At 35.9% G+C, this 26,374-nt stretch overlaps 1 protein-coding gene across 1 annotated transcript in view; it reads left to right on the forward strand.

Annotated features, from left to right (window-relative positions):
* Positions 1-23,153, forward strand: part of CDC7 (cell division cycle 7) — a 56,828-nt gene extending 33,675 nt beyond the window's left edge. Inside the window, exons 4-13 of the mRNA XM_055401418.2 lie at positions 6,666-6,749; positions 8,492-8,627; positions 11,880-11,973; positions 12,059-12,201; positions 13,088-13,340; positions 13,972-14,067; positions 14,846-15,024; positions 15,841-15,923; positions 20,229-20,378; positions 21,700-23,153. Coding sequence (XP_055257393.2) covers positions 6,666-6,749; positions 8,492-8,627; positions 11,880-11,973; positions 12,059-12,201; positions 13,088-13,340; positions 13,972-14,067; positions 14,846-15,024; positions 15,841-15,923; positions 20,229-20,378; positions 21,700-22,097 — 1,616 coding nt within the window. The 3' untranslated portion in view covers positions 22,098-23,153. The remainder of the gene's footprint in view (positions 1-6,665; positions 6,750-8,491; positions 8,628-11,879; positions 11,974-12,058; positions 12,202-13,087; positions 13,341-13,971; positions 14,068-14,845; positions 15,025-15,840; positions 15,924-20,228; positions 20,379-21,699) is intronic.
* The last annotated feature ends 3,221 nt before the right edge of the window (positions 23,154-26,374 follow it).

Below are 26,374 nucleotides of genomic sequence, written 5' to 3' on the forward strand. Positions count from 1 at the left end.
TGATGAAGTCCAGGCACATAACTGTTTCGTGATCTAATATGATTTGCCTTGATAGAATAACTTTTGAATGGTGGGATTTCTGTATATCTTTGTATTCCCAGAGCCTTACTCTGTTCAGCACATAGTAGGTGCTTGAAAATATTTGAATGCATGTTTTAATGCAAGGATATAAAGTAAAAATCTCAGTATAATGGATACATGGTATGACCCTTTGCTTTGGGATATTTGTTAGCTTTTTGTATAGTAACTTTTTTTCTGATAAAAATTGTACATGCTTAGAGAAGAAAATATAGAAAGAGAATATGCCACTGTCCAGATGTTGCCACTGTTGACATTTTGTTACCTTTCTTTAGTCTTCCTGTGCATACAGAGATATATTTAAAAAAAAAAAATTGGAATCACAGCCAATTTATTTCTAATCTCCATTTTCAACTTAGCAATGTGTATCTTGAACATTTCTTAATGTAATTAAATATTCTGTAGCTTAGACTGCCTAATATTCCATTGCATGGTATGCTATAATTTATTCAATTGCCTTTTCTTACTGAACCTTTAGATTGTTTGCCGTTTTTCCTGTTACAAAAATTGCTGCAATGAATGAAGTACCTGGCATAGTTTATCCTATAATAGATGTTATCTATAAACAGTAGATATATTTATAAATGATTATCTATAAACAATAGATATTATTTAAACTATCAAAAGTTTATTCTTTCATATTTTCAGCAAGCTTTTTATTTATCTTTTTGAGTGTCTACCATATGCCACGTTTAGTAAAGGATGAAGATCTTTTCAGCGAAAGAAGAAACTGTATGCTCCTGATGTCTCCTCTATACTGTTGAACTGTATTGGAAGGCTTACTTTTGGTGTGTTATGTGAATAGCTCTTAGTCCACACTTCCAAAGTGGGTTATAGGTAACATCCTGGTTTGCCTGAAACAGTTTCAGTTTATGCCTGTTATCACAGTGTAATTATTAGTGCCCCCTTTCACTCTCAAGAGTGTCCAGTTTGGGTGATCTCCCTAAATTATGTGATCTTAATTTACATTTAATTATGTGTAAAACAAGTTACAGGAAGCATAATTTTAGGCAGTACATGAAGCCCCAGAATAAGCAAGACTTGTATTCCTGGAGTATCAGGGTTACTTACATAGTAAGTAAGTGAAAGCATTTCGTTTATATGATAGATATTTCTTAAACCACAGTTACATTTAACATAACACCTTGCTAGGTGCTAGTAATAAATCAGCTCATAAAACAGACAGAAAAAATCAATGCCCTCCATCTAATGAATAGAGACAGAAAATTGATAAATACTGTATTCAAAAGTGATTAGTGCAGTGAAAAAAAAGTAGCAGGGGAGGGGAGATAGGGGAGGAGATTGTGATGTTAGTAAATGTAACTGGTCAGAGAAGGCTTCAGTGTGGTAACATTTAAAAAAAAATAATGTTTATTTATTTGTTTTTGGCTGTGCTGGGTCTTCTTTGCTGCGCAGGCTTCTCTCTAGTTGCAGTGAGCCAGGCCTACTCTTCACTGCAGTGTGCCAGCTTCCCATTGCGATGGCTTCCCTTGTTGCAGAGCACAGGCTCTATGTTGCTTGGGCTTCAGTAGTTGCTGCCCCCAGGCTCTAGGACACAGGCTGAGTAGTTGTGGCGCACAGGCTTAGTTGCTCCATGGCATGTGGGGTCTTCCCAGACTGAACCCCTGTCTTCTGCATTGGTAGGCAGATTCTTTACCACTGAACTACCAGGGAAGCTCTAGTGTGGTAACATTTGAACTAGGACTTGAAGGTGTTGAAGGAGGGAGCTATGTGTATATCTGGGGAGGAGCATTCCAGGCAGAGCAGTCAGCAAGTGTGAAGGCTCTAAGCTGGGAGTATGCTTGCAGTTAGAAATAGCTAGGAGGTCATGTGACTGCAAGGAGGTGAGTGATGAGAGTGAAGTCAAAGAGAGAGGAGGGAAAGGAGGTAGTTCTTTGGCTTTTATGTGGAGCAAGATGTGAAACTATTAGTGGGTTTGAGCAAATTAGTGATATGGTGACTTATGGTCACTCTGGCTGCTATGTCACAAATAGATTGTAGGTCCTCGAAAGTGAAAGCAGGGAGTATAGTTAAGGAGGCTGTTGCTATGACCAATTTAGATATATTACGAAACAGGAAAAAATTCACTTAAAATTTCAAAACAGAAGCCTAGATCTTCATTTAAATAATATTTAATAATTTAAATAATATTTTAGTTTGTGGACTCAATGGCAACCCACTCCAGTATTCTTGCCTGGAGAATCCCAGGGACAGAGGAGCCTGGTGGGTTGCCGTCTGTGGGGTCGCACAGAGTCGGACACGACTGAAGCGACTTAGCAGCAGCAGGGTCTTTCCTCAATCCTCAAAGTGTATTTTCATTGGTCTCTGATATTCATTGATCTCTGCCTTTAGTAGTATTTTCTAGCTTTTGACATGAATACTGTCTTCCAAAATCAACTCTCATCTCCCACTTCAGAATCTGGGGGTTTTTCCACACTGGGGATTTTTCATTCACTTTGATTATCAGGAAGTTTTTCCGTTCAGAAACATCAGAGTTGTTCTGCAAGCAGGAAACCATATAATCATGATTTGAATTTTGTACAGATGGGTAATTGCATAGTAAGTGCTGGTGGTATGGAAGCACATTGAGCTTGCATAGTCATTCACATGGCTTGTGCATTACAGTATTTTCTTACTACTCTTATATTTTCTTTCTAGTTATTTCTAACAGCTAATCAATGTCTCTACTACTAACTGTCAGCTCATGTTTATGCAAAGGGAGGTTCTGAACATGGAACTCATGGAAAAGCCATAGAATGTTATAGTTGGAAGGTGAAGTTCATCTAATCCATCTCCTTTGTTTTACAGGTTAAAAACCTGAGCACTAATGTGGTTTAATGATAGGAGTTGACTTCAGACTCTAGATTTCAGAGTGTCTATATCAGCACTGTCCAGTAGAACTTTGTGCAATAACAGAGATATTTGTATGTTGTCGTATGTGGCTAGTGTGACTGAGGAAGTTAATTTTTAATTTAAATTTATTTAATTTTGATTACTTAAATAGCCATATGAAACTGTATCATCCTACTACAAAGCTATTGGTGTTATTAATCATGTACATACAACAAAGCATACACACAAACACTTTAATACATTTAGTAATAAAAAGACCACAAAAGATTGTTAAAATATTTCATCATACCTAAATGCTGTTGATTGTTAAGATATACCATTGTTTTATGTACTGCTCAGAAATGCTGCCAGTTATACTGTGACACAAGGCTTTTCCATATCACTAGAATTTTTTTAATATACCTACTGGAAGAGTTCTTTTAGCTGTAACTAGACAAATAATTCAGAGAAGGCAATGGCAAGCCACTCCAGTACTCTTGCCTAGAAAATCCCATGAATGGAGGAGCCTGGTAGGCTGCAGTCCGTGGGGTCACTAAGGGTCAGACACGACTGAGCGACTTCACTTTCACTTTTCACTTTCACACATTGGAAAAGGAAATGGCAACCCACTCCAGTGTTCTTGCCTGGAGAATCCCAGGGACGGGGGACCCTGGTGGGCTTCTGTCTATGGGGTCACACAGAGTTGGACACAACTGAAGTGACGCAGCAGTAGCAGCAGCAGACAAATAATTATATATCTCCAGTACATACATGAAAAGGAAAATAAACATTTCGGATATATCTCTTCTGAATCACTTTTTGTATTCAGAGTCATTGATACCCTATTTTTTCCATCCTAGTATTGTTCTCATATATTAGCGATGCAGAATTTCCTTGAAGAATTCATTTAAAAAAAAAAAAAGCCATTGTTAATGGGTTCTTAAGAAGAGCTCAGTTATGTGGAGCTAGCCTATGTTTGATTTGTACTTCATCACCTCTACAATTCCTCCCTACAGCCATTTGGCTCTTAAGGGTTAAATGTGAATGTTCCTCTGATTTTTAAAATTTTCTCCATGTTATTGATACCTATTGTGTAAGTTTTGATGCTGACCAACCACAGTTGTAAGTTGCATCCCAATTTGAGAGTTGTCAAAATTGTGTCTTAGAATCAAAGAAATGTTTCAGCAAATTGAACATATTTTAGTGCCCTTTCATGATGCCTTTTCAGTGACACTGGAACTTGAAGTTGGTTGGACTTGACACTCATTAGACATGATTATAATTGACTGTGGCAACTATGACTGCTAGAAAGCCAGCTTTCTCTCCAGGCCTTGGTTTTGGTTTCCAGAGTGAAGGAGTGTGGTAGCTAATAGTGAAGGGATTTCTGTTGTCTTTGGCTTCACTCTGATGTAACGTATAAACTTTTGCTTTTTTTTTTCTGCAGCTGTCTGAGTGACCATAATGATAGTAAAAATTCATTCATTCAGCGAACGTGCCAGACAGTGTTCTAAGAGCTGAGTGCTTTGTGAATTATACAGACAGGGAACCCATACTGATGGAGCTTATATTCTAGTGGGAGGAGGCAGACAGCAGACAATTAAATAAACAGCATAATTTTGTAGCAGGGTAAAGTGGATAATGGGAGGAGTGCTAATTTAACTAGGATGTCAGAGGAAACTGAGGATTGATCTCACCAATATAAAGTTATAAGGGAAGAGGATTTCAAGCAAGGGGAACAGAAAGAGCAAAAGCCCTAAAGAAATAATGTTACTAATCATAACCACAACAATAAGAATCACCAGTATAATTTATTTAATATTTATCATGTGTCAGACATTGTGTTAAAAGCTGCTCTTGTGTTTTGTATATTGTTTTTTAATCCTCATAGTATTTCAGCAGCATGGGTACTATTATTACCCCAGTTTCTACAGATGGAGAAACTAAGGCTTACAGATATAAGCTGTGTGCTTTAGAAAGGTCATACCAGCTGGAGCCAGAATTTTGATTTAGACCTCTCATCTCTAAAACTGGTTCACATAATTACTGCTGTATTGCCTCCTGTAGTACTGAAGTCCATGAAGCTTTTCCAGTTCACCTGCACAGTAGATGGGAAGGTGTTTTAGTTGTTTAGTCGCCAAGTTGTGTCTGACTCTTTATGAGGGTAATTTAAATAATTTAAGTAAGTTCTTTCTGTTATTTAGATGGAGTGATAGAGTAGAAAGACTTCTGGATTAGATCTTCTTGGCCTCTTAATTAATTTTCACTTGTTAGTATTCTTCCCTTCAAATTTATCTTCCACTTGTCATCTTCCTGCTTAATAACTCTACACTGGCTCTTATTTGCATCCTGCATTTCCTTTTGAATTTTATCAACCACATTCTATTTTATCTTCTCTCCTACTCTCCCCTCCCTCCACAGTAATCCTTGCCTTTTTCCTTTTGCTTGTCTTTGCTTACATAGTAGTTCCTTCCTAAAATGCCTTCTTGTACAGTTCTCTACTTGGTAAATGCTTCAAAACACAGGTTAACTGTCACCTGAAGCTTCCAGGCACCTTCAGAGTTGTTCATGCCCCTCCCCTTCTACCTAGTAATATACATGATGTGTGTGCCCAGTGGCTCAGTCGTGTCAGACTCTGCAACTCTTCTAATATTACAATTAAAATCTTGTGTTAACAGTGAGCTTTTAACCTTTGTCTTTTCTACTAGACTAAGCTCCTAGAGAACAGGAGCTTCACCAAGTTTGTTCATTTGTTTTTTAATACACCAATTGCTGGGTATTTTTTAAAACGCAGTGTTAAATGAGTGGGTCGATAGACTTGTCAGCAATACCTCTGTGAGATTGGGCAAGTGACTTAACTTCCCTGAATATGGTTTCCTTACCTGAAAGACCAGGATCATTATGTCTGTTCTCCCAGTATCACAGTGCTGTTATGTAGATCTGAAAAAATCCTGTATCTGAAAAGATAATACATGTGTAGGTACTTTGAAAGTATCTTAAACTGTTGCAGATGCAGAGTGTTGTTGTAACTTTAAAAGTATCTAATGCTTGGCCTAGATATTGTAATAAAATCTGAGGACTCTTAAGTATGTAAATCTCCTTTGTATCCAGTAGTTTATCACATTTTGAATTATTTCCTTTCTGTATTTTAACCATGCAGGCTTTTGCAACGACCTTATATTTATTTAAAAGTAATGATTTATCTACTTTCAGGATATAGGATACTACTGGTAATTAGGACAGTTTTTAAATAATATTTTTTAACATTCCTGAGACTTTTTAAGTAGAGCTTCTTTCTGGGGTATACTGTGAATATTCAATATGTAAAACTTTTCCAAGCCTGTAAGATTGCATCTTTGGAGGAAGGAAATAGTTTTCAAGAAAATTGCGTTGTGTCCTTGTCATGCCATCTAGTGATCGCAGCTCAGATTGTTTGGTTATTTTTTAAACTTAGCTTCTTCATTGTGTTGTACTTTGCAGTGACAGTGTGTCTGTCAGAATGTAATTTTAGAGTAGCAGCAACTGGGTGTGAGTGATTCAGTTACTTCTCAGTTTTGTCTGTTCCTTCAAGAGGTGTGTGAGTTAGAGCAATTTGATGGGGTTTTAGTCTTATAATTTTAAGGTTTCTTTTAGCAATTTTTGTTTGTAATTAATGTAATATATTACTTATGTTTTAGAAATTATTTTGAGACATTTTAACCTAAGAAAATATAAAATATACTCATTAATTGTAACTGAATTCTTTTTTACCTTGATAGGTGTTAAAAAAGATATTGAGAAGCTTTATGAAGCTGTACCACAGCTTGGTAATCTGTTTAAGATTAAGGACAAAATTGGAGAAGGTAATTTGGGTATATACTTCATTATCTTTATAAGCTCTTTTCCCCTCCGGTTTTCCTTTGTATGATCTTGATTTTCATTATTATTTCTTAATGGAAAAATACCCCTTTTAAAATATGAATACCAGTTATATTACTAATTGGCATAACTTTTTTCTTTTCTTTGGAAAGAAAGGAAGAATAAATAAATACAGTGAAATGAACAGTCCTATTTGAAACTTTATAATTTTATACTATTAAAATTATTGATATCAATATATAAATAACTACTATAATTATCTGTAAAAAATAAAAAGTTTAAGTTTTAAGTAGGAGGATTTGATCAGGAAAAGCCAAATCTTTTTTTCTCTTTTTCCATTGCAGTTAGGTAGAATTAAACATGTATGAAACCTAAGATGGCAAATTGATGAAAATAAACTGGTACAATATTTATAGGATGGTCACTGTTTACATAAATACCATTCAGAGACAGAATCATATCGACTGAATGAAGGGCAAACTTAGCAGACAAATGTGAAGGGAATGAGAAGATAAAAGATAATAGAACTTTTTGGTGACTATATTGAGAAATAGAAAATAAAAACTTAGTAAAAAAAAAACTTCCATTTGTTCATTGTTTGCTTTTCACAGTTAAGTGTCAGATGAGAAAAGCCTGAGTCAGTGAGTGCAGAGAAATTAGAAGATGAGAAGATTTAGGATATAAGAATCAAATCTTTACATCTTTTTTCTTACCTGTTTTTTGACACTTAAGTCAATTTTCTTACCTTTTTTCCAGCACTGACTTAGTATTCAGAAACTTTGTTCTGAAAAACTCTGGTATCCTCTTTGTTGTTACAGTTTAGTTGCTAATTCATGTCCAACTTTTTGGGACCTCATGGACTGTAGCCTGCCAGGCTTCTCTGTCTGTGGGACTTCCCAGGCAAGAGTACTGGAGTGGGTTGTCATTTCCTTCTCCAGGGGATCTTCCCAACCCACAGATTGAACCCATGTCTTCTGCATTGGCAGGGTTCTTTCCCACTGAGCCACCAGGGAAGCCCTTCTGGTGTCCTAACAAATAGCTAACTATTCTTGGGGAGGCAGAGGGGTGGAGTGTGATCTGAGGCTAATAAGTTTGAAAATTACATCTTGTATAGTGACTTTTTGATTATTTATGATGTACTTCAATACATTAAAGGTCTAGAAAATTTTGTAATGAGAAATCTATCAATTTATTTTAACTCAGGGTTTCTCAAATTTAATTGACCACCCAATCTTTTATTTTTTTTTTTCCGTTTAGTTTCATGGTAAATTTTAAAGTTTAAAAAACTTTTTAAAATGAAAAATGTTGTAGGTTTTCCTCTCCTAAGATTATTATAATTTTTACTTCTAACAGACCTGAATCCAAGTCTAAAGGTAGTAATTTCAAATGGTAATATTGTAGAAAGATAGATACTTACTGGAATGGGTCAGAGCATAGAAATACCAATATTTTATGCTGACCCAATCAAACAGATTTACTGTATAGCTTTACTGAACTAATATACCACCTAAAGAAGTGACAACAGTTAAGAATGTATTAAAAATTGAAAATAAGTTCTATTTATTAATACAAATGTATTTGCTTTTTGTGTTCAGTATCATTAGAATATTAATGATAAATTATGATAATTTTAGTTTTCAAACAGTTTTTAAGAATTATTTTAGCATTGTCTCATAAACATTTTTAAAAGCCAAATATTAAAAGATTCTAATAAATTGTTTTATAGGCACTTTCAGCTCTGTTTATTTGGCCACAGCACAGTTACAAGTTGGACCTGAAGAGAAAATTGCTCTAAAACACTTAATTCCAACAAGTCACCCCATAAGAATTGCAGCTGAACTTCAGTGCTTAACAGTGGCTGGGTAGGCAACTGCTGTATATGACTTCTAAGATTTTTAGATATTAATAGATACCTCATAGGGATGATGAGATTGTCAATGAATTAAACATATTCTTCAGGCGGGTGTCTACAGTTTGCTGGCACTTTTCCTCTAATCTTGGAATGGCTAGTGAAGTTTATGTTAATTTTTAGGGTGGATTTCCCTTGAGGCTCAGCTTGACTTCTGTTCTCTTACGACTTATTCTAATCTTCCTCCCAAATCATAGAACTTGTCTTCCATGGTCTAAAATGTGGGGGACTCATATTTCACATCTCCCTAGATATTAACAGCTTCATCTCTTTTTTATTTTGAACAGCAGAATCTTCTAGCATGTCCTTGTCATTGGTCTCTCTCTACTAGGTCGTTCCTGTCAACATAGACACGTAATGTAGTATCTCTTATCCTCCCTGTACCTCTGTCCCTTTTGCAGCTACTCCATCATTTCTTTGTTCCCCTTCACAGCTAGACTTCTCAAAAATTAACCTGCACAAACCTGTTTTCGCATCCATACCTCCCTACCTATGTAGACACAGACACACACACACACACACACAGAGTGAGACTACTGTCTGTGCTAAACTGAAACTATTAATATTTTAGAGTCAGCCCTGACTTCATTTTGCCAGTTCCTTTTTCTGTTCACATGAACTCCTGGCAGTGTTTAGCGTAATTGATTTGAACCGTTGTCTTTAGACTTCTCTACTGCTATCTATTCCTTGATTTCTTCCTGCTTTATTTGGCCTTCATGTTCGGTATCGTTTGTCAGTTCTTCCTCTTCTACCTGACCCCTAAATGTTGGAGTTCTTCAGTACTTGATCCTGGGCTTTCTTTCTCTAGACTTTCTAAGTGGTGTCGTGTATTCCACATGGGTTTAAATACATAATAGTGATTCCCACAAGTGTATATAACCTCAGAACTCATAACTGCAGGTTTGTATATATGTATATATGTATATCCACCTGCCTATTTGACATTTCCATTTGGTTACCTAATAAACATCTCAAACCTAGTACGCCAGAAAGTAAATTTTAATCCACCTTCGTGGGCCCGCAGAATTACCTATTGGCACAATCTGTTTTCATCTATCCATCTCAGCAAATGGCACCATCATCTCCCTAGATACTGAAGCCAGAAATCACACTCAGTTTCTCCATATCTCTCCTAGTCCATCCACATCCATCATCATGTCCTGGCAGTTTTGCCTCCCAAATACATCTAAAATCTCATCCATATCTGTTTATCTTCTCAACTTCTGTCTTAGTCCAAGCCTCGATTACTACATAGCCTGCTTCTTCTCTTCCTCTCTTAAACCCATAGTCAAAGTACAGCCAGACTGATCCTTAAAATATAAAAAAAATATGTATGTATGTAATTCAGATTGGATACTGTTAGTTCTACTAATTGTTCAATGTTTTCTCAATGTTCTTTGAAAAATATCCAACTTTATCTCGTGTCAGTCTTTGTACTTTCTTCACTGTGCTCTAGTTTCTTTAGCTCCTCAAATTTGAGTCAGGAGCTTTTTCACTTCAGGGCCACTCCCCATACTGCTTCCCTAACCAGGAAGACCCCTGCCAGTCTTTGCATGCTGACGTCTTATCTTTCTGCCCTGAGCAACAACAATATCACTTCAAAGTGATCTTTGATTTAAATGAGATCCTTTTTTTTTTTTCATTGTCACAGCACCATTTGATCTCTTTTAAAACCCTTATATTTTGTCATTATTTGTTACCATGTTTATTATCCATATTGTCCACCAGGTAGTAAAGTTCATGAGGGCAGAAATCATGTTAATTTTAATTCACCATCACATCCTTAAATGTCTAACATAGCATCTGTTGATTAACAGGACGCACTAAGTATCTGTTGAATGAACGAACATGCTGTCTGTTTATTATAGAAGACAGGAGAATAAGTGGCTACTGTGAGGCACCTATCTTCTAGTACCCTGAATAAGATTATTCCTTTTTCTATACTGTAAACAACCCCTTCTACAACTTTTTCTTTCCTAGTTCTTCAGCAGTGTACATGCTAAAGAAGTCTACCTGATCTTGTTTCCTTTCTAGCTCCCATACTGGTTTTTATTTTTTTATTTGACAGTTACTTCAGGAATACTGTCCTAATGTTCTGATTCCATTGTATTCTGGTTTTGCTCCTTAAATCCTGTTTGACCTCTTCTTTTCCACTTCAGTTATTTTATGAAAATTAGTTAATTCCACTTTGCAGTTAGTTCCCCTTTGCCAGAATGAAAGCCTTTCCTCAGTCCTTATTTTCGTTGACCTCTTTACTGATCACCCCTTCCTTCAAAACGCCTTACTTGGGGACATTCATGTCTGGCTTTCTTCCCCTTCTTATTTTGCCCTCCAACTTGAGATTTTTTTCAAAGCTCAGTTTTCTCTTTAATAATTTCACAACTTTAGGCATCACTTATCTATAATACAGCCACTGACTTACTCTTGACTTCTCACTTAAGATGTAGTCTTGTATCTAGATATCTTTATCAAATTGATGAGGTTTTAGTTTTAATGCTTTTTTCCCCCTGTTTTCTCTGCATGCTTTGTTGGTATCTGTGTTGTTTTACTCAGACTCAAAACCATGGAAATCAGTTTACCCTGTTTTCCTCATTTTTCTATGAAGTGGTGTGGTGTTTAAGTCTAGGTCTGGAGCACACTGCTTGAATTCAAATCCTGGCTTCATAACCTGCTAATTTAGTTACCTTGGGGAAATTCTTTAGCCTCTCTGGTCCTCAGTGTCCTTATCTGTTAAAAAAAAAAAAGCGGGGGGAGGAATAATAGTACCGTCCTTATAGGGTTGTTGTGAAGGTTATTTGAATTGTTGATCACTATGATTGATCAATTAGATCTGAGCCTGGCATGTAGTGAATGTTCAATAATTATTAGCTATTTTTAATTGATATATTTATTACTGTTACCATCCTATCTCTCAGTCTTGTTAATTCATTCTTATTAGTCATCTTTTCCTTCTCATTCTGTCACTTCCCCATTTAAAGCTATAATTACCTTTGTTTTTGAATTATAACCTCATAACTGGTGCTGTTTTTGGTTAAAAAAAAAACAAACCTCATTTAAGTGAGTAGACTATCCTATATGGTGATGGCTTTAAGTTAGTTTCCTGGTGTTATTTATGTATTGCTAAAATTGCATTTTTTAAAAAACTGCATAAAATTTCAGTTCATTTGACCTTTCCTCCAAAGTTCATTGTGCATTTTTCCACTAGGGGGCAAGACAATGTCATGGGAGTTAAATACTGCTTTAGGAAAAATGATCATGTGGTTATTGCTATGCCGTATCTGGAGCATGAGTCCTTTTTGGTAGGTTTTAATATTTCTTGAATTTTTATTGGCTAAATATTTCATTGAAAACGATCTTATAACCTTATTCATAACTTTATTTTAGGACATTTTGAATTCCCTTTCTTTTCAAGAAGTACGGGAATATATGTTTAATCTGTTCAGAGCTTTGAAACGCATTCATCAGTTTGGTATTGTTCACCGTGATGTTAAGCCCAGCAATTTTTTATATAATAGGCGCTTGAAAAAGTAAGTATGGAAAGTGACCAGAAAATATTTATACTTGAATGAATTTGTGCTGTGGGGTCTATCTCTTTGACTTAAAACATACCACAACAACCATGGATAGATTTTTCTGTTTCAGATTTTCATTGTGGTTCGGGAAGGGAAATACCCTCAAGGAGAAGATAAAATTGTGTTAGTAAGACAGTATACATCATTAGGTGTGCCATGGCTCAGTGGAAATAGCTAAGAGGCTTAGAAAGGGTCTAGTTTTTTTTAAACCTTACACATTTCTCTGGGCTTCATTTTAGTAAATGAGAGGATTGGACCACATGATAGCCAATTTCCTATTTCAACACTAAAAGTTTTGCGTTTATTTTTTTCTGGTGATGATAAACATAGAGGCAGTGTTAGCTGACATCTTAAAAACTGCTGTTTATACAGTGGATCATATTGAGTATAGTAAGGAAAATAGACCCATAACCTCTTTTCTTGGGCTTCTGTACTCCTGCTTTGTAAATTTAAACCATGATTTTTAATTTATTTTTATTTTAAACTTGTTTAATTAAAAATTATCTGCTATGATGCCATCTCTGCCACCATCAGAGAACAAAGGGTCATGTTTACATCTGCTTTCCTTGTCTGCACAAGCCATTGGAAGAAGGGGAGAAAAGATGTTTTCTGTGTGTGGGAGACATCGTTCCTTAATTTTCAGTAGTTAGCTATTAAATTGTCTAAGACAAGTTTTACTTTATCTGTAAAACTTAACTTTTCTTTCTTCAAGAATATTTTAAATCCTTAATTTATCACTGAAAGATTTACAGTTTCTTTGTGAATGTGGTTTGAGCATATTATGATGTTACTAAGCTTTCAGTGGTAAAGAGAAATAAAAATGCTTATTTTTGTTTCATAGGTATGCCTTGGTAGACTTTGGTTTGGCCCAAGGAACCCATGATACTAAAATAGAGCTTCTCAAATTTGTCCAGTCTGAAGCTCACCAGGAAAGCTGTTCACAAAATAAATCCTATGTAATCACCGGCAACAAGATTTCATTGAGTGGCCCAGCAGCACCTAAAGAACTGGATCAGCAGTCTACCCTCAAAGCTTCTGTTAAAAGGCCCTACACAAATGCACAAATTCAGGCTAAACATGGAAAAGATGGAAAGGTTCTACCTCTTTGATTTCTTAAGTACCAGTACAGTTTTAGAAATGTACTCTGTCCAACAGAGGGAGTTCTAATTCTAGGATGATACTTGCAACTAAAAAATACATATATATATGTTGTTTATACTTGTTATATATTCAGTTTGTTAGATTTCACTGAGATTTATAATGGATTGTTTTATGATTTGAAAACTGAAAATTTTGCTTGGTAGATTTATAATGTCTTTGTCACTACAATTGTATTATATAACAAAAATAGAAAATAATAAAATTTTCCCTGCATGTGTAAAGTTTATATTATCCTTTTTAAAAGAAAAACATTAGTTATAGAGGAAAAAAATTCTGAAGTGTCTATCTCCATTTTAGCTGCACAGCAACATGTAACATCCATGCAGGTGGTTTTGTAATTTTTCAGTTATGTGTATTTGTGGACTGTGATAACACTGTATGGCGGTTAAGAGCTCTGTCTAGACTATTTTCTCCTTTCACAGAAGTGTTTTGGTGCCTGAGGATGACTTGGATGCAGCTGCTTTTGTTTTATGTCACTTAACTCTCAAAACTATGGCAGAGTACAGCTGGCAGAAAGTGTTACAGATATAATCCTTCTTTTCCTTGTTTTTGTTGGTATTGTAGGAGGGATCTGTAGGCCTTTCTGTCCAGCGCTCTGTTTTTGGAGAAAGAAATTTCAATATACACAGCTCCATTTCACATGAGAGCCCTGCAGTGAAAGTAAGTAATGTAGCTTAATAGTGCGATCATTAGTCAGTGTCACCCTGGAGAGGATTTAGGGAATGGCTAGATTAGGTTTTATTATCAGTAAGTTATTAAGGTTTTTTTCTTTAGCAGAAGGTGTTACTGCTTTAAGCATCTATCTAGTCAGTGTTTTCAGTTTCTCCAGGTATGAACTTTTCTAGTGGAATTTTTCATCAATTTTGATTAGCTGTCTATCATTGCTCTTTCTCTAAGGGAACATTTAGACCTTGTCTGAATGGCCTTATCTCTCATTGGCTGGAGTTGTGAGCTCCCAACAACTAACACATTTCTGATACACAGTTGATGGCATAAAGATGTTTGTAAAGTTTACAAAATTGTCATCAATGTTAAATGGTTTTAAATGGACTTATGATATCCTGTAGCAGCTAGATAGCATGAGCAACAAATTAAAACTGATTTTAGCTGATGTAATTGTGCAGTTTACAGTTCTGAAATGGAGTTAGACACTAGACCATAACTGTTTTATACTTTTGTAACATTTCAGGGAAAGTTCTAATAAAGTGCAATTCAAATAGTCACCAAACTAGGAGCAGTTAGTAAATTTTTATGTTTACTCAACACAGAAACCTAAAAAGACCTTAAGCGTTTTGATAGGCAAGTGTTTGTTTACATTCCAACAGCCTGTTCAGCAGTTTTGAAAGTTATACTTCCCCTATTGCTTTTACTGTTACTAGCATATACTAGCATCATGTTAAATGTCATGTAAATAGAGACTATGACTTTTCTTTTACAGCTTATGAAGCAATCAAAGACTGTGGATTTACTGTCTAGAAAATTAGGAACAAAAAAGAAGACCATTTCTACAAAAGTTGCGAATAGTGGTGTGATGAGGAAAACTGCCAGTTCTTGCCCAGCTAGCCTGACCTGTGACTGTTTCGCAACAGATAAAGTTTGCAGTATTTGCCTTTCAAGGTAATGTGTTTTGATGGTGCTGTAAAACCACCAGTATGGTGCCAGACAAGATGAGAAATTACATTGATTTTGGTGGACAATTGATATAAGTGAGTGAAGAGGAAAAAGGCGGTCCTGTGAATGGCACAGGCACGAATACAGATAAGCACCTTGAAGAGCAGATGACAGCTGTTGTCATGTTTGTCGCTGTACACACATGCACTCTTTGGGAAGCACATTTGCTTTTACATGAAATGGTTTTGTAGGGGTAGGGATAGCTCTTTTGAAACTTAAAATTGCATGCTGTACTTGGTGATTTAAGCTTATCTTCTTTTCTTTATTCCTGCCTGTGTAGAGTAACCTGAACCAAATACTAGAACTCTTCTCTCACTCTCAGCTCCCAACTCTTCTGCCACACATGAATTCCTTTCTTCCCTCCAGGACTTTCACAAGCTTTCATGAGCCTTTCCTGATTAACTCAGGTGTATAAGTGAACAAGTATCTCCGTAATTAATCACTCCAAACAGACATAAATTTTTATATCCCAGAGTTCCTGTTTTATTCTGTTTTCCCGTTATGACTCTTATCCTACACTGCCTCTTTTTATATGTTAAAGTACCTTGAAGCCCTTCTGAAATAAGGCTGGGAACTGCTGTGTGGAGAGAGGCCTATAGAAGCAAAATCCAGGAGTTTCATCCCGCTGGGTTATCATTTGCTTTGTAATAACTTTTATTTATATAGATGTCAAAGTAGAATTTACTGTGAACTAAATTGATGAGTGTTATTTTTTTGGTCTTAAATAATTAAACTGGAAAAATCTTATTTCATCATCATAAGGCGGCAACAGGTTGCACCCAGGGCAGGTACACCAGGATTCAGAGCACCAGAGGTCTTGACGAAGTGCCCCAATCAAACTACAGGTATGTTGCACCAGAAATACAGAATCCAGTTAAATTGGTTGCCATAAATTTCATCTTATGATTTTTGTCTACTTATGACTAAATTTGAGCTCTTCTGCTTTTAACTAAATTATATAAGTGGTTCTAGCAGTGTGACATTCCCTTTTTGAATGAAATCTAGTGTTGCCATTTTTTTTTCCCAATAGATTGCATTTTGCTTATCTATTTACAAAATGATTTAGAAATAATTTTAACGTTACCTTTGTGGGGGGAAAATTGTATTTAGTAATCTTTGCTGACTTAAGACTTGTAACTTTTTATGTTTGCTTAATACCTCAAAATTCTGTGACACACATGATTGTGTGTTTGATTAAAACATTTTTTTGTTATTGTGAAAACAGTATAATAGTGTTAAAGAGATTTTTTAAAATTTATTTATTTTTTATCAAAGGATAATTGCTTTATAGAATCTTGTTGTTTTCTGTCAAAACTCAGCATGAATCAGCCATAGGTATACATATATCCCCTTCCTTTTGAACCTCCCTCCCATCTCCCTCCCCACCCCACCCCTGTAGGTTGATAACAGAGCCCCTGTTGGAGTTTCCTGACCCATACAGCAAATTCCCCTTGGCTGTCTATTTTATATATGGTAATGTAAGTGTCCATGTTACTCTCTCCATACATCTCACCCCCTCCTCCCCTCTCCCCGTGTCCATAAGTCTATTTTCTATGTCTGTTTATCCTTTGTTGCCCTGTAAATAAATTCTTCAGTACCATTTTTCTAGATTCTCTATATATGCTTTAGAATACTAAATTTATCTTTCTCTTTCTCACTTACTTCACTCTGTATAATAGGTTTACCTCTTTAGAATTGACTCAAATGTGTGCCTTTCTATGGCTGAGTACTAGTCCATTGTGTATATGTACCACAACTTCTTTATCCATTCATCTATTGATGGACATCTAGGTTGCTTCCATGTTCTAGCTATTGTAAATAGTGATGCAGTGAACAATGGGATACATGTGTCTTTTTCAATTTTGGTTTCCACAGGTATATGCCTAGGACTGGGATTGCTGGGTCATATGGTGGTTTTATTCCTAGTCTTTTAAGGAATCTGCATACTATCTTCCATAGTGGCTATATCAGTTTACATTCCCACCAACAGTGCAAGAGCATTCCCTTTTCTTCACAGCCTCTCCAGCATTTATTGTTTGTAGACTTTTTGATGATGGCCATTCTGACCAGTGTGAGGTGATATCTCATTGTAGTTTTGATTTGCATTTCTCTAATAATGAGTGATGTTGAGTGTCTTTTCATGTACTTGTTAGCCATCTGTATGTCTTCTTTAGAGAAATATCTGTTTAGGTCTTTTCTCCACTTTTTGATTGGATTGTTTGTTTTTCTGGTATTGAGTTGCATGAGCTGCTTGTATATTTTGGAAATGAATCCTTTGTCAGTTGTTTCATTTGCTGTTATTTCCTCCCATTCTGAGAGTTGTCTTTTCACCTTGCTTATAGTTTCCTTTGCTATGCAAAAGCTTTTAAGTTTAATCAGGTCCCACTTGTTTACTTTTGTTTTTATTTTCATTAGGAGGTGGATCATAGAGGATCTTGCTTTAATTTATGTCATTGAGTGTTCTGCCTGTTTTCCTCCGAGAGTTTTATAGTTTCTGGTCTTACATTTAGGTCTTTAATCCATTGAGTTTATCTTTGTGTATGGTGTTAGGAAGTGTTCTAATTTTATTCTTTTACATGTAGCTGTCCAGTTTTCCCAGCACCATTTATTGAAGAGGCTATCTTTGACCCATTGTATATTCTTGCCTCCTTTGTCAAAAATAAGGTACCCATAGGTGCATGGGTTTATTTCTGGGCTTTCTATCTTGTTCCATTGGTCTGTATATCTGTTTTTGTGCCAGTACCATACTGTCTTGATTATACCACTCTCTTTGTGGTATAATCTGAAGTCAGGAAGGTTGATTCCTCCAGCTGCATTCTTCTTTCTCAAGACTGCTTTGGCTATTCAGGGTCTTTTATGTTTCCATATGAATTGTGAAATTTTTTGTTCTAGTTCTGTGAAAAATACCATTGGTGATTTGATAGGGATCACATTGAATCTGTAGACTGCATTTGGTAGTATAGTCATTTTCACAATATTGAGTCTTCTTACCTAGGATCGTGTAATATCTCTCCATCTGTTTATGTCGTCTTTGATTTCTTTCATTAGTGTCTTATAATTTTCTGTGTACAGTTCTTTTGTCTCCTTAGGTAAGTTTATTCCTAGATATTTAATTCTTTTTGTTGCAGTGGTGAGTGAGATTGATTCCTTAATTTCTCTCTCTGATTTTTCATTGTTGGTATATAGAAATGCAAGTGATTTCTGTGTCTTGATTTTTGTATCCTGCAACTTTGCTAAATTCACTGATTAGCTCTAGTAATTTTCTGATACCATGTTTAGGGTTTTCTGTGTACAGCATCATATCATCTGCAAACAGTGAGAGCTTTACTTCTTTTCTGATCTGGATTCCTTTTATTTTTTCTTTTCTGATTGCTATAGCTAGGACCTCCAAAACTATGTTGAAAAAGAAAAAAGTCTGTAACCTGAAAGAGTTGTTCTGGAGCAGGAACCCAGAAAACATCTTATTGAATAGATGAATCCTGTTATATTCACGTATATTATGGACTTTACAGAAATGTATTTACTGATTGTGGGTTTATTCTGTGCTTGCTAATGACCTAAAAAAATGAATAAAACTATCTGCTTCTACTCTAGTCAGGACATACTTGCAAATAATTATAAAGTAACTGTTAAGTATGGTTATAAAACTTTATACAGAGTACTTTAGAGATACTGAACTCTTCTTATCTGAAGGGATTATGGAGGGAAATTCATGGAAGAGAGAACATCTGAAAAGAGAATGAATTGGAATTGGGGATTTTATGGGCAGAGGAACTCAAGAAGCAGCATGGTCATACAGGAATCAATAAAAGTTTAGTGTTGCTAGAATGTATGGTGAAAGTCAAGGAGTGGTGAGAAAGCAGCCGGAGAGAGGTAGACACATTTGGAACACAGTTGTTACGTGGTTTAGACTATATACTGTAGGTTTTAGAAAGTTATTCTAGGGAAAAAGATAGTAATAATTGTATTCTAGATGAGTCATTCTGGCAGGTATGCAGAGACAAGGTGTGTGCAGGTCCAGATGAGAGATGGTGAAAACCTGAATGAGGGTGTTAGTAATAGGAATGAACAGAAAGTGAAGAATTGGAAAGGTGGCCGAGCTTGATGGATAATTGGATGTGGGACTTGGGTATGAGCTGGTGAGGAAAAGGCATCCAGGATGTAGATCAGATTTCTAGCTTGGGAGATTCAAATGGGTACCAGTAACCAAGGGAAGAATAAAGAAGTAACATGTACAGGGAAAGATAAAGATGACTGGGGTCATCATTGATTTGAGATGTTTGTAGAAATCCACATAGAGATGTCCAACAGAAAGAAAAGTAATTGAAGTTCAGGGAGGTCTGGCCTGTGTAAAAGTTATTAATAGTTGAAGCTGTGAAGTGGATGAAGGGCCAGTCAGGGACAGTATACAGGACAGAAGTTGGAACTCTGGGGAAACTCAACCCTTAAGGCTTGGAGAAAACATTGAAGGAGCAGGCAGGGGTACAGAGAAAACCAAGAAAGTCAGATGATGCAGTGGTCAAGGGGCTGGTGATACTGGGAGTTGAACCATTAGGAGAGAAGAGATCCCTAACTATGTATTTTTTTAATGAATTTCTTCACGTGAGGCTGAGCTGGTCTTAGTCATAACTGCAAGAACTCGAGATTAAAGTTTCCACAATAAAAGTTAGGGTTAGCATCTGGCTGAAAATGAGCTTCTAATGTTTAATACTTTTCACTAAAGTGAAACACTCTCAGTACTATGCTGTGTAACTCACAGGGTGCATTCAATTTTTCTTTCCTGTGTAGCTACTTTGGATGTATTTTGATGTTATAAAATGTGCATTCACTTAGTGATGAAATGTCCTTTTAAAATTAACCAACTTTCACGTTGCTCAAGAAAGGAAATACTGTATTTTGCATTAAGGATGTTAGACCAGGGATTCTCAACCTTGAAATTATGTAAAAGCACCTGAGGAACTTAAAAAACTGATGCCTAAAGCCCTGCTCCAGCACAATTAAATCAGAACCTCTGAGGAGATGGGGACAGGGCATCAGAATTCTTCTAAGGTTCTTAAGAGGGTTTGAACGCACAGGAAAGGTTGAGAGCCACTGATGTAGAAGTGTCATAGATTGGGGATTTTTTTTTTAAAGTGTGTTTTCTGTTACAGCAATTGACATGTGGTCTGCAGGCGTCATATTCCTTTCTTTGCTTAGTGGAAGATACCCATTTTATAAAGCAAGTGATGATTTAACTGCTTTGGCTCAAATTATGACAATTCGTGGATCCAGGGAAACTATCCAAGCTGCTAAAACTTTTGGTAAGCAGTTTTACATTATGGAATGAAACACATACCTTTGCTAATCTCCTGCAGAACACTTAATAAATTATTACAAAATTCTCTTTACAAATAAACATGTCCTGTGTTTGTAAAGTTCTCTGGTGTTAGTAACCACAAACTATGGGACACTCCTTTGGGACAAAATTTCAGTCAGCCCACCTCAAAAGTAACTGGGCTGCCTTTTGCCCAGCCCCAGAATCAGTGCGCCTTAATCACAGTTGCATATCAAAATTATCAGAGGAACCTCAGGAAATACATATACTGGTCTCATCCCACCTTTTCCTGGAAAATATGATTCAGAAAAATGTTATACATAGAAAGGGTTGACGTTTGTTAGCTTGAAAAAACAAGTAATTTTGACCAAGAGCTATTTCTGAGTAAGAACCACTGCAAAAATGATTATCCATCCCAGGGCCATGGTCTAATCTACTAGGAAAAGTCACTGGCAGTTGTGGTCCTGCAGCAGAGTCAGTCTACAACCTTGTACCTTATTGAAAACTGTTGGGTTAGCCAAAAAGTTCATTTGGAGTTTTTCCCAAAACCCAAAAGAACCTTTCGACAAACCCAGTGTTACAAGAAAATTTTATCTGAGGGTAATAGGATGAAGTACAGCATACGTACTTGGGAGATGGAACCATAAAGGAAAGCAGAATTGTTACATCAGAAATTATGTGCTTGCATGAGTATGTTTTTCGGTTGGTTGAGAAAATATAACTTCTGTCTTCAAAGAATTCATAGTCTAGTAGGTGAGACAGATAGATATTACAATACAGGTTACAATACAGAACTGCAAAAGTAATAATAGAAGTTGTCACACGATACAACAGAGGCTTAGAATGATCAACTCTCTGAGAGTGTCAGGCCTCACAGCGGTAATAATGCTTGAACTGAGTGGTGATGTAAGTGGGAGTATTCTGGGCATGGGGGTAGAGGGGGTGCAGGGCATCCTCATCAAAGACGGGAAACGTGGTCAGAAACATGTAGAAGCTTGGAAGGGGACGAGGGAATGGGAACTGCAGCTGATTAAAGATTCCAGAATATGATGAAGCTGAAGATTTTGGCAGTCAAGAAAGTCCTTTACCTTACTTATTAAGGCACTGCTTTCTACTTGCCATCTCCCACTTTATGATTTGACCTTCAACTACGTGATGTAAAACACAACTAAAATATACCCCATGGTGCTCTCTCTCTCATTCAGTGATTTAATATATGCCCAAAGCAAACAGTTGGACTTGCATGTTTCTCATGGGAGAGGCCTCTGATATATTCAAATAATATATGTATATTTTTTCTCTTTTAGGCAAGTCAATATTGTGTAGCAAAGAAGTTCCAGCACAAGACTTGAGAAGACTTTGTGAGAAGCTCAGAGGTATAAATTCTAGCACTCCTAAATTAACAGGTGATATACAGGAGTGTAGTTCTCATGGCCCAGCTTTTTCAGAGAATACAGAAAACCATAAAATTGCTCACTTCATACAAACACCTCAAGCGCAACCCTCAGGGAATTCATCATATAAAGGTGACAGTAATGGCTGTGGGGGCAATTTTGAGGAGTCTACTGCCAATCTAGAAGGCTGGAATGAAGTGCCTGATGAAGCTTATGATCTACTTGATAAACTCCTAGATCTGAATCCAGCTTCAAGAATAACAGCCGAGGAAGCTTTGTGGCATCCATTTTTTAAAGATATGAGTTTATGATTATTCTTTAATGTTTATTATTGTGTATTATGAGGTAAAGTGAAAAAGAGTTATTTGTAATAGCCATAAATTCTTGCTTAGAGACCAGGTCAGGGTGAATATTTAATATTTGCTCTCCTAGCAGATTCTAAAATACGGATTAAGATTACTTAAGTTGCCTAGGATAGTTCTTGGACTGACAAAATGATCTTTGACTTAGATCTACCCAAGTAGAATCAGATCTTTCATTTACCTAATTGTTTGTCACTGCCATCTGCAGAAATAGCAGTTTTAGCCTGGTACATAGGGCTTCAAGGTATGAGTCTTGAAATTGAGGGTTGTGACAGGGATTAAAGACAACTTCACATTTACTGGTTTTTTTGAGCTATATGTGTTTCTGGAAAACTCAACCCGATGCTGGTCCTCTAATAATTCTGGAGGTAGAGAAGATAATTTCATTTTTTAGAGGCATGTATTATACCTTTTATGAACACTAAAACAATGAGAAAATATTGGGATATTACTTAAAATTGAGTTTTATTTATTCATTTTTTAATACTTTTTTTGTGTGAATTGCCATGTTTTTCTTAATGTTTTCTCTCTTGATTTTTCTGCCTTCTCTACCTACATCTAAAACACATTCTTCTTGAGAATTTTATGGTGCTTTCCAAGGCTTCTGGGTACTTTGTTAAATACCGCCTGTGTTCATAGTTGGGAAGTTAAAATAATGTGTTGATAAAGGGAAGCTGTGGGACCACGGTAAAGACTGATAGTTCAAAATGCTTTTCTTTTTCTCTGAATATATATGGTTTTTACATTCTGTCTTAGATATAATTAGGTAACTGCTAAAAGGAGAGTGAACACAGAATTGACAATGTTGCTGAGGATTCCTCCTCTGCCTAGAGTCATTCAGATCTCTGTATCCTATTTTAAGTAAGTCGGTCCTAGTCAGAGAAAGATGCTTCCTAGAGTCTTGGGTGCATTGGGAAGAGTGCTAATGAAGTAGGCAAAGTAGAAAAGGAACTAAGATAGAGGTTTATGTATTACGACATACAAAATTACGTGTATATATATATATAAATAAATCAATGACAGCATGTCAAATTTACTAAGGGAATTGAGTCTAGGGGTGTAGGTCTGCCGAGAAGTTTCCCACTTGGTAGTCACAGTATAATACAACTTAGGGAGATTTAACATTCATTTTGTTGTTTTGAGCATTGAAGTTAGTTTGCCATAATCCATATTCCATTTGGCAAGTATTATACTTGTATACCAATGTCATTGATCTGCTGTCTTCTATTGTTTTTTTCTCTTAAAAAAAACAATATTCTTGAATTTGTATGTTTAATAAAGTCATCTTCGTATTTTTTATGTCAATGTCAGACTACTCATTTGAAAAATGCTTTTTTTTTTTAAATAGTATTGACCACCAGAATTTTCCTTCTGGCATTAATGAGTTCTCTCTCAAACAAATAATAGGTAATAGATTAGCAAATGTAGACCTGACTCAAATAATTTATGAAAGATAGATGTATTTTTTATAGAAATGTGGCTCACAATCAACATGTTCTCAGAAAATTAACAGGAAGAAAAATTTACTAAAAATGCAAGTAAGGAGACATTCTCTAGGAAGTTTAATATTCAGGGCTATTGTTTCAACTTTCCATTAATGTCTTTTGAATAGAAAAGTTGAAACATTTGACTTTAAGAATAGAATTTGGTTGTTATACAAGGGAAGGAAAAGGGAGCTAGTCTTCTGAAAGATATGCAGTGTTACAAATTAGTTCTCAGGGAATTTCAATCCAACTGATAATGTTGCCTCAATTTTGGCTGTTTTGTGGATAAAGATTAGCAAGGAGCTTCTCATATTCTTCAGGTTTTTCAGTCTTCTGAAGACTATTTTATAATCTCAGATATCTCCCTAAAAGATATCAGACAGAATAGTCATTTCTAGGGAAAGATTGAGAAGATAACTAGTTAATGCCATTTCCTATTATTTTGTAAGTTCCCAGAATATTCAGCTATTTTTCATTGTCAGCTTTTTAAAATTCTTATTGCTCAGACTCTTGAGATAAAGCTGTTATGGGTATTTTCATCTAATATTCCATAGTCATCTAGAACTATTAACGTAACAGGCTACAAGTATTGGTTTTTGAAACAGGCTGCAACTCTCCAGCATTTTTAATGAAACTTTTCCTTATAAGGAGATGCTTATGGTTGTCTTAATGACCTAAATGAAAATGTGGCTCAAGAATGGTTATTCCAAAGAATTAAACTTAGTTTATTTCAAAATCAGAACAAAAGTCATCAAGTGATGTTATTAATCTGTTTCTGGCATCAGCATTTTAGCAACAAAATGGTGTTACAGATGTCAGAATATTGATTGCATGAAATCTTGAAACCCACAAAACTCGTAGGCTTAGGTTTTAGTAATTTCTGCTGTTTATGTAATTTCAGCCCTTCACGTCACCGAAAAGTTATTTATCTTAAGAAACTGTGGCCAAATTTGGCGGGTAATGCTGTCTGCCAGTGTCTGCAGATGGATTGTTTCCGCCTACAACTGTGCGTGCTGTCTGTGGTCTTTAAAGAACACTATCTAACACCAGGCAGAAGTCAGTTCTCTATTCAGATTTTTTTCCTATATTCTTAGAACTGATGTTGCCGTTTCCTAATTTTGTCAAATTGTGTGTTTGAACTGTCTTCCTTTCTTGAAAGGTGGGTATTATCACCCATGTACTAGATAAGTAATCAGAAGTAGTTAATGCTGTGTCAAATTACAGCAAGAGTTTCAACAAAGTAACCACAAAGGTCAGTGCTAAGGCAAGTGTATAGTAAATAATGACATTTTAGAGATCTGAAGTGAAAAGCCATGATCTTTGAAATGCAGTTTCAAGTTGGGTGAGAAAATTTTAAAAGTGAAGTTCAGAACAAAGTGACTGTGAAATAGTTTGTGCTTAATCTGACCTGCTCATTTTTTTTCTCAATAGAAGAAAATAAACTAAAAGAATAGAATTTTCCAGATCTCTGTTTTGAGTATGTTAAAAAATTATCAATGTATGTAAAAGAATTCAAAAGGATGAGCATAAAAATTTATTTGGAGAGTATGTACAAAACATAAGGCAAGAGAGATGACTACAAAATAGACATAAATGATTTATTTAAAAAATTTTTTTCATCATGCCGGGTCTTACAGGATCTTAGTTCCCCGACCAAGGATCAAAACCAGGCCTCCCAGCTATGAAAGTGCCGAGTCCTAGCCACTGGACCTCCAGGGGATACCCAAAATGTGAATGGCTTAGGATCCCAATGCACCATGGGCAAAATGCTCTTTTAAATTGAACGCATATGATGCTGTCCTATCCCTTAGGCAGATTCCATCTTGGACCCTACTGAAGCAATTCTTTGAGGAAGGTAAGGATTTAGCACTGGAAAAGTAAATCCTATCTTATGAAGGGATATCAAAAATAAAATAGCTTCTAGAATCATCTCTAGTACTCGATTTAGAGAAGGCCAAAGTCACTCTCTAGCAGGAACCAAGAAGATGAATCAAGGGATGGGCTTCTGACATCCTGAAATCAGAACAGTAACGCTGTCAGCTGCGGGGGTGAGTGGCACACATCTGAAAGTGAAAGAGCCATCTGACAGTTCTTCCTGATCAGAACTTTTGCACACGTTTCTTATCTATGTTCTATTCATGGTGTGTTTTTTATATATGTACTTAATTATGTATTCACCCTTAGCATAAATTCCTTCTGTAACTTCTCTGAAGACTAGCATAAGATCTAGAAATGACTCCAACTAGGACAAGACTAAGACAGTAAATCAGAAACAGATGTATGGCTCTGTAGCCTCACATTGTTATTTCAACTCTGTCTGTAAGCAAAAGATCAGGGGTCCGGGGAATCCAGCCACCTTCTTATTTCTCTGGACACTCATCTTACTGCTTTTTTACCCGACAGAAGTTTCTCTGTTTCTTCTGGCATGTTGCTGGCCTTCCTACACACTAATGTTCTGACTGAAATAAAAACCAGCCCCACTGTATGTATACATATATGAGTAATCTTTAGACAAGTATTAGCAATGCTCCTTTACACTTCTCCCCACGGTTAGTGAAATGAATGTCTGGTGTTCTGTGAGTGTCCATTTTGTCATTTTAACTTTTTTTTAAAACTCCATAAATGGCCATATTAAATGCGTACTCCCCTTAAAAACCTTTAAAAAAAAACTTAAAAAAAACTCATTATTACTCTCTGTGTATTGAATATAGCATCTTTACATCTCTATATTGTGTATTATGA

The sequence above is a fragment of the Moschus berezovskii genome, chromosome 4 (assembly GCF_049115385.1).
Source record: "Moschus berezovskii isolate FMDL1 chromosome 4, NW_MosBer_1.0, whole genome shotgun sequence".
Taxonomy (NCBI): domain Eukaryota; kingdom Metazoa; phylum Chordata; class Mammalia; order Artiodactyla; family Moschidae; genus Moschus; species Moschus berezovskii.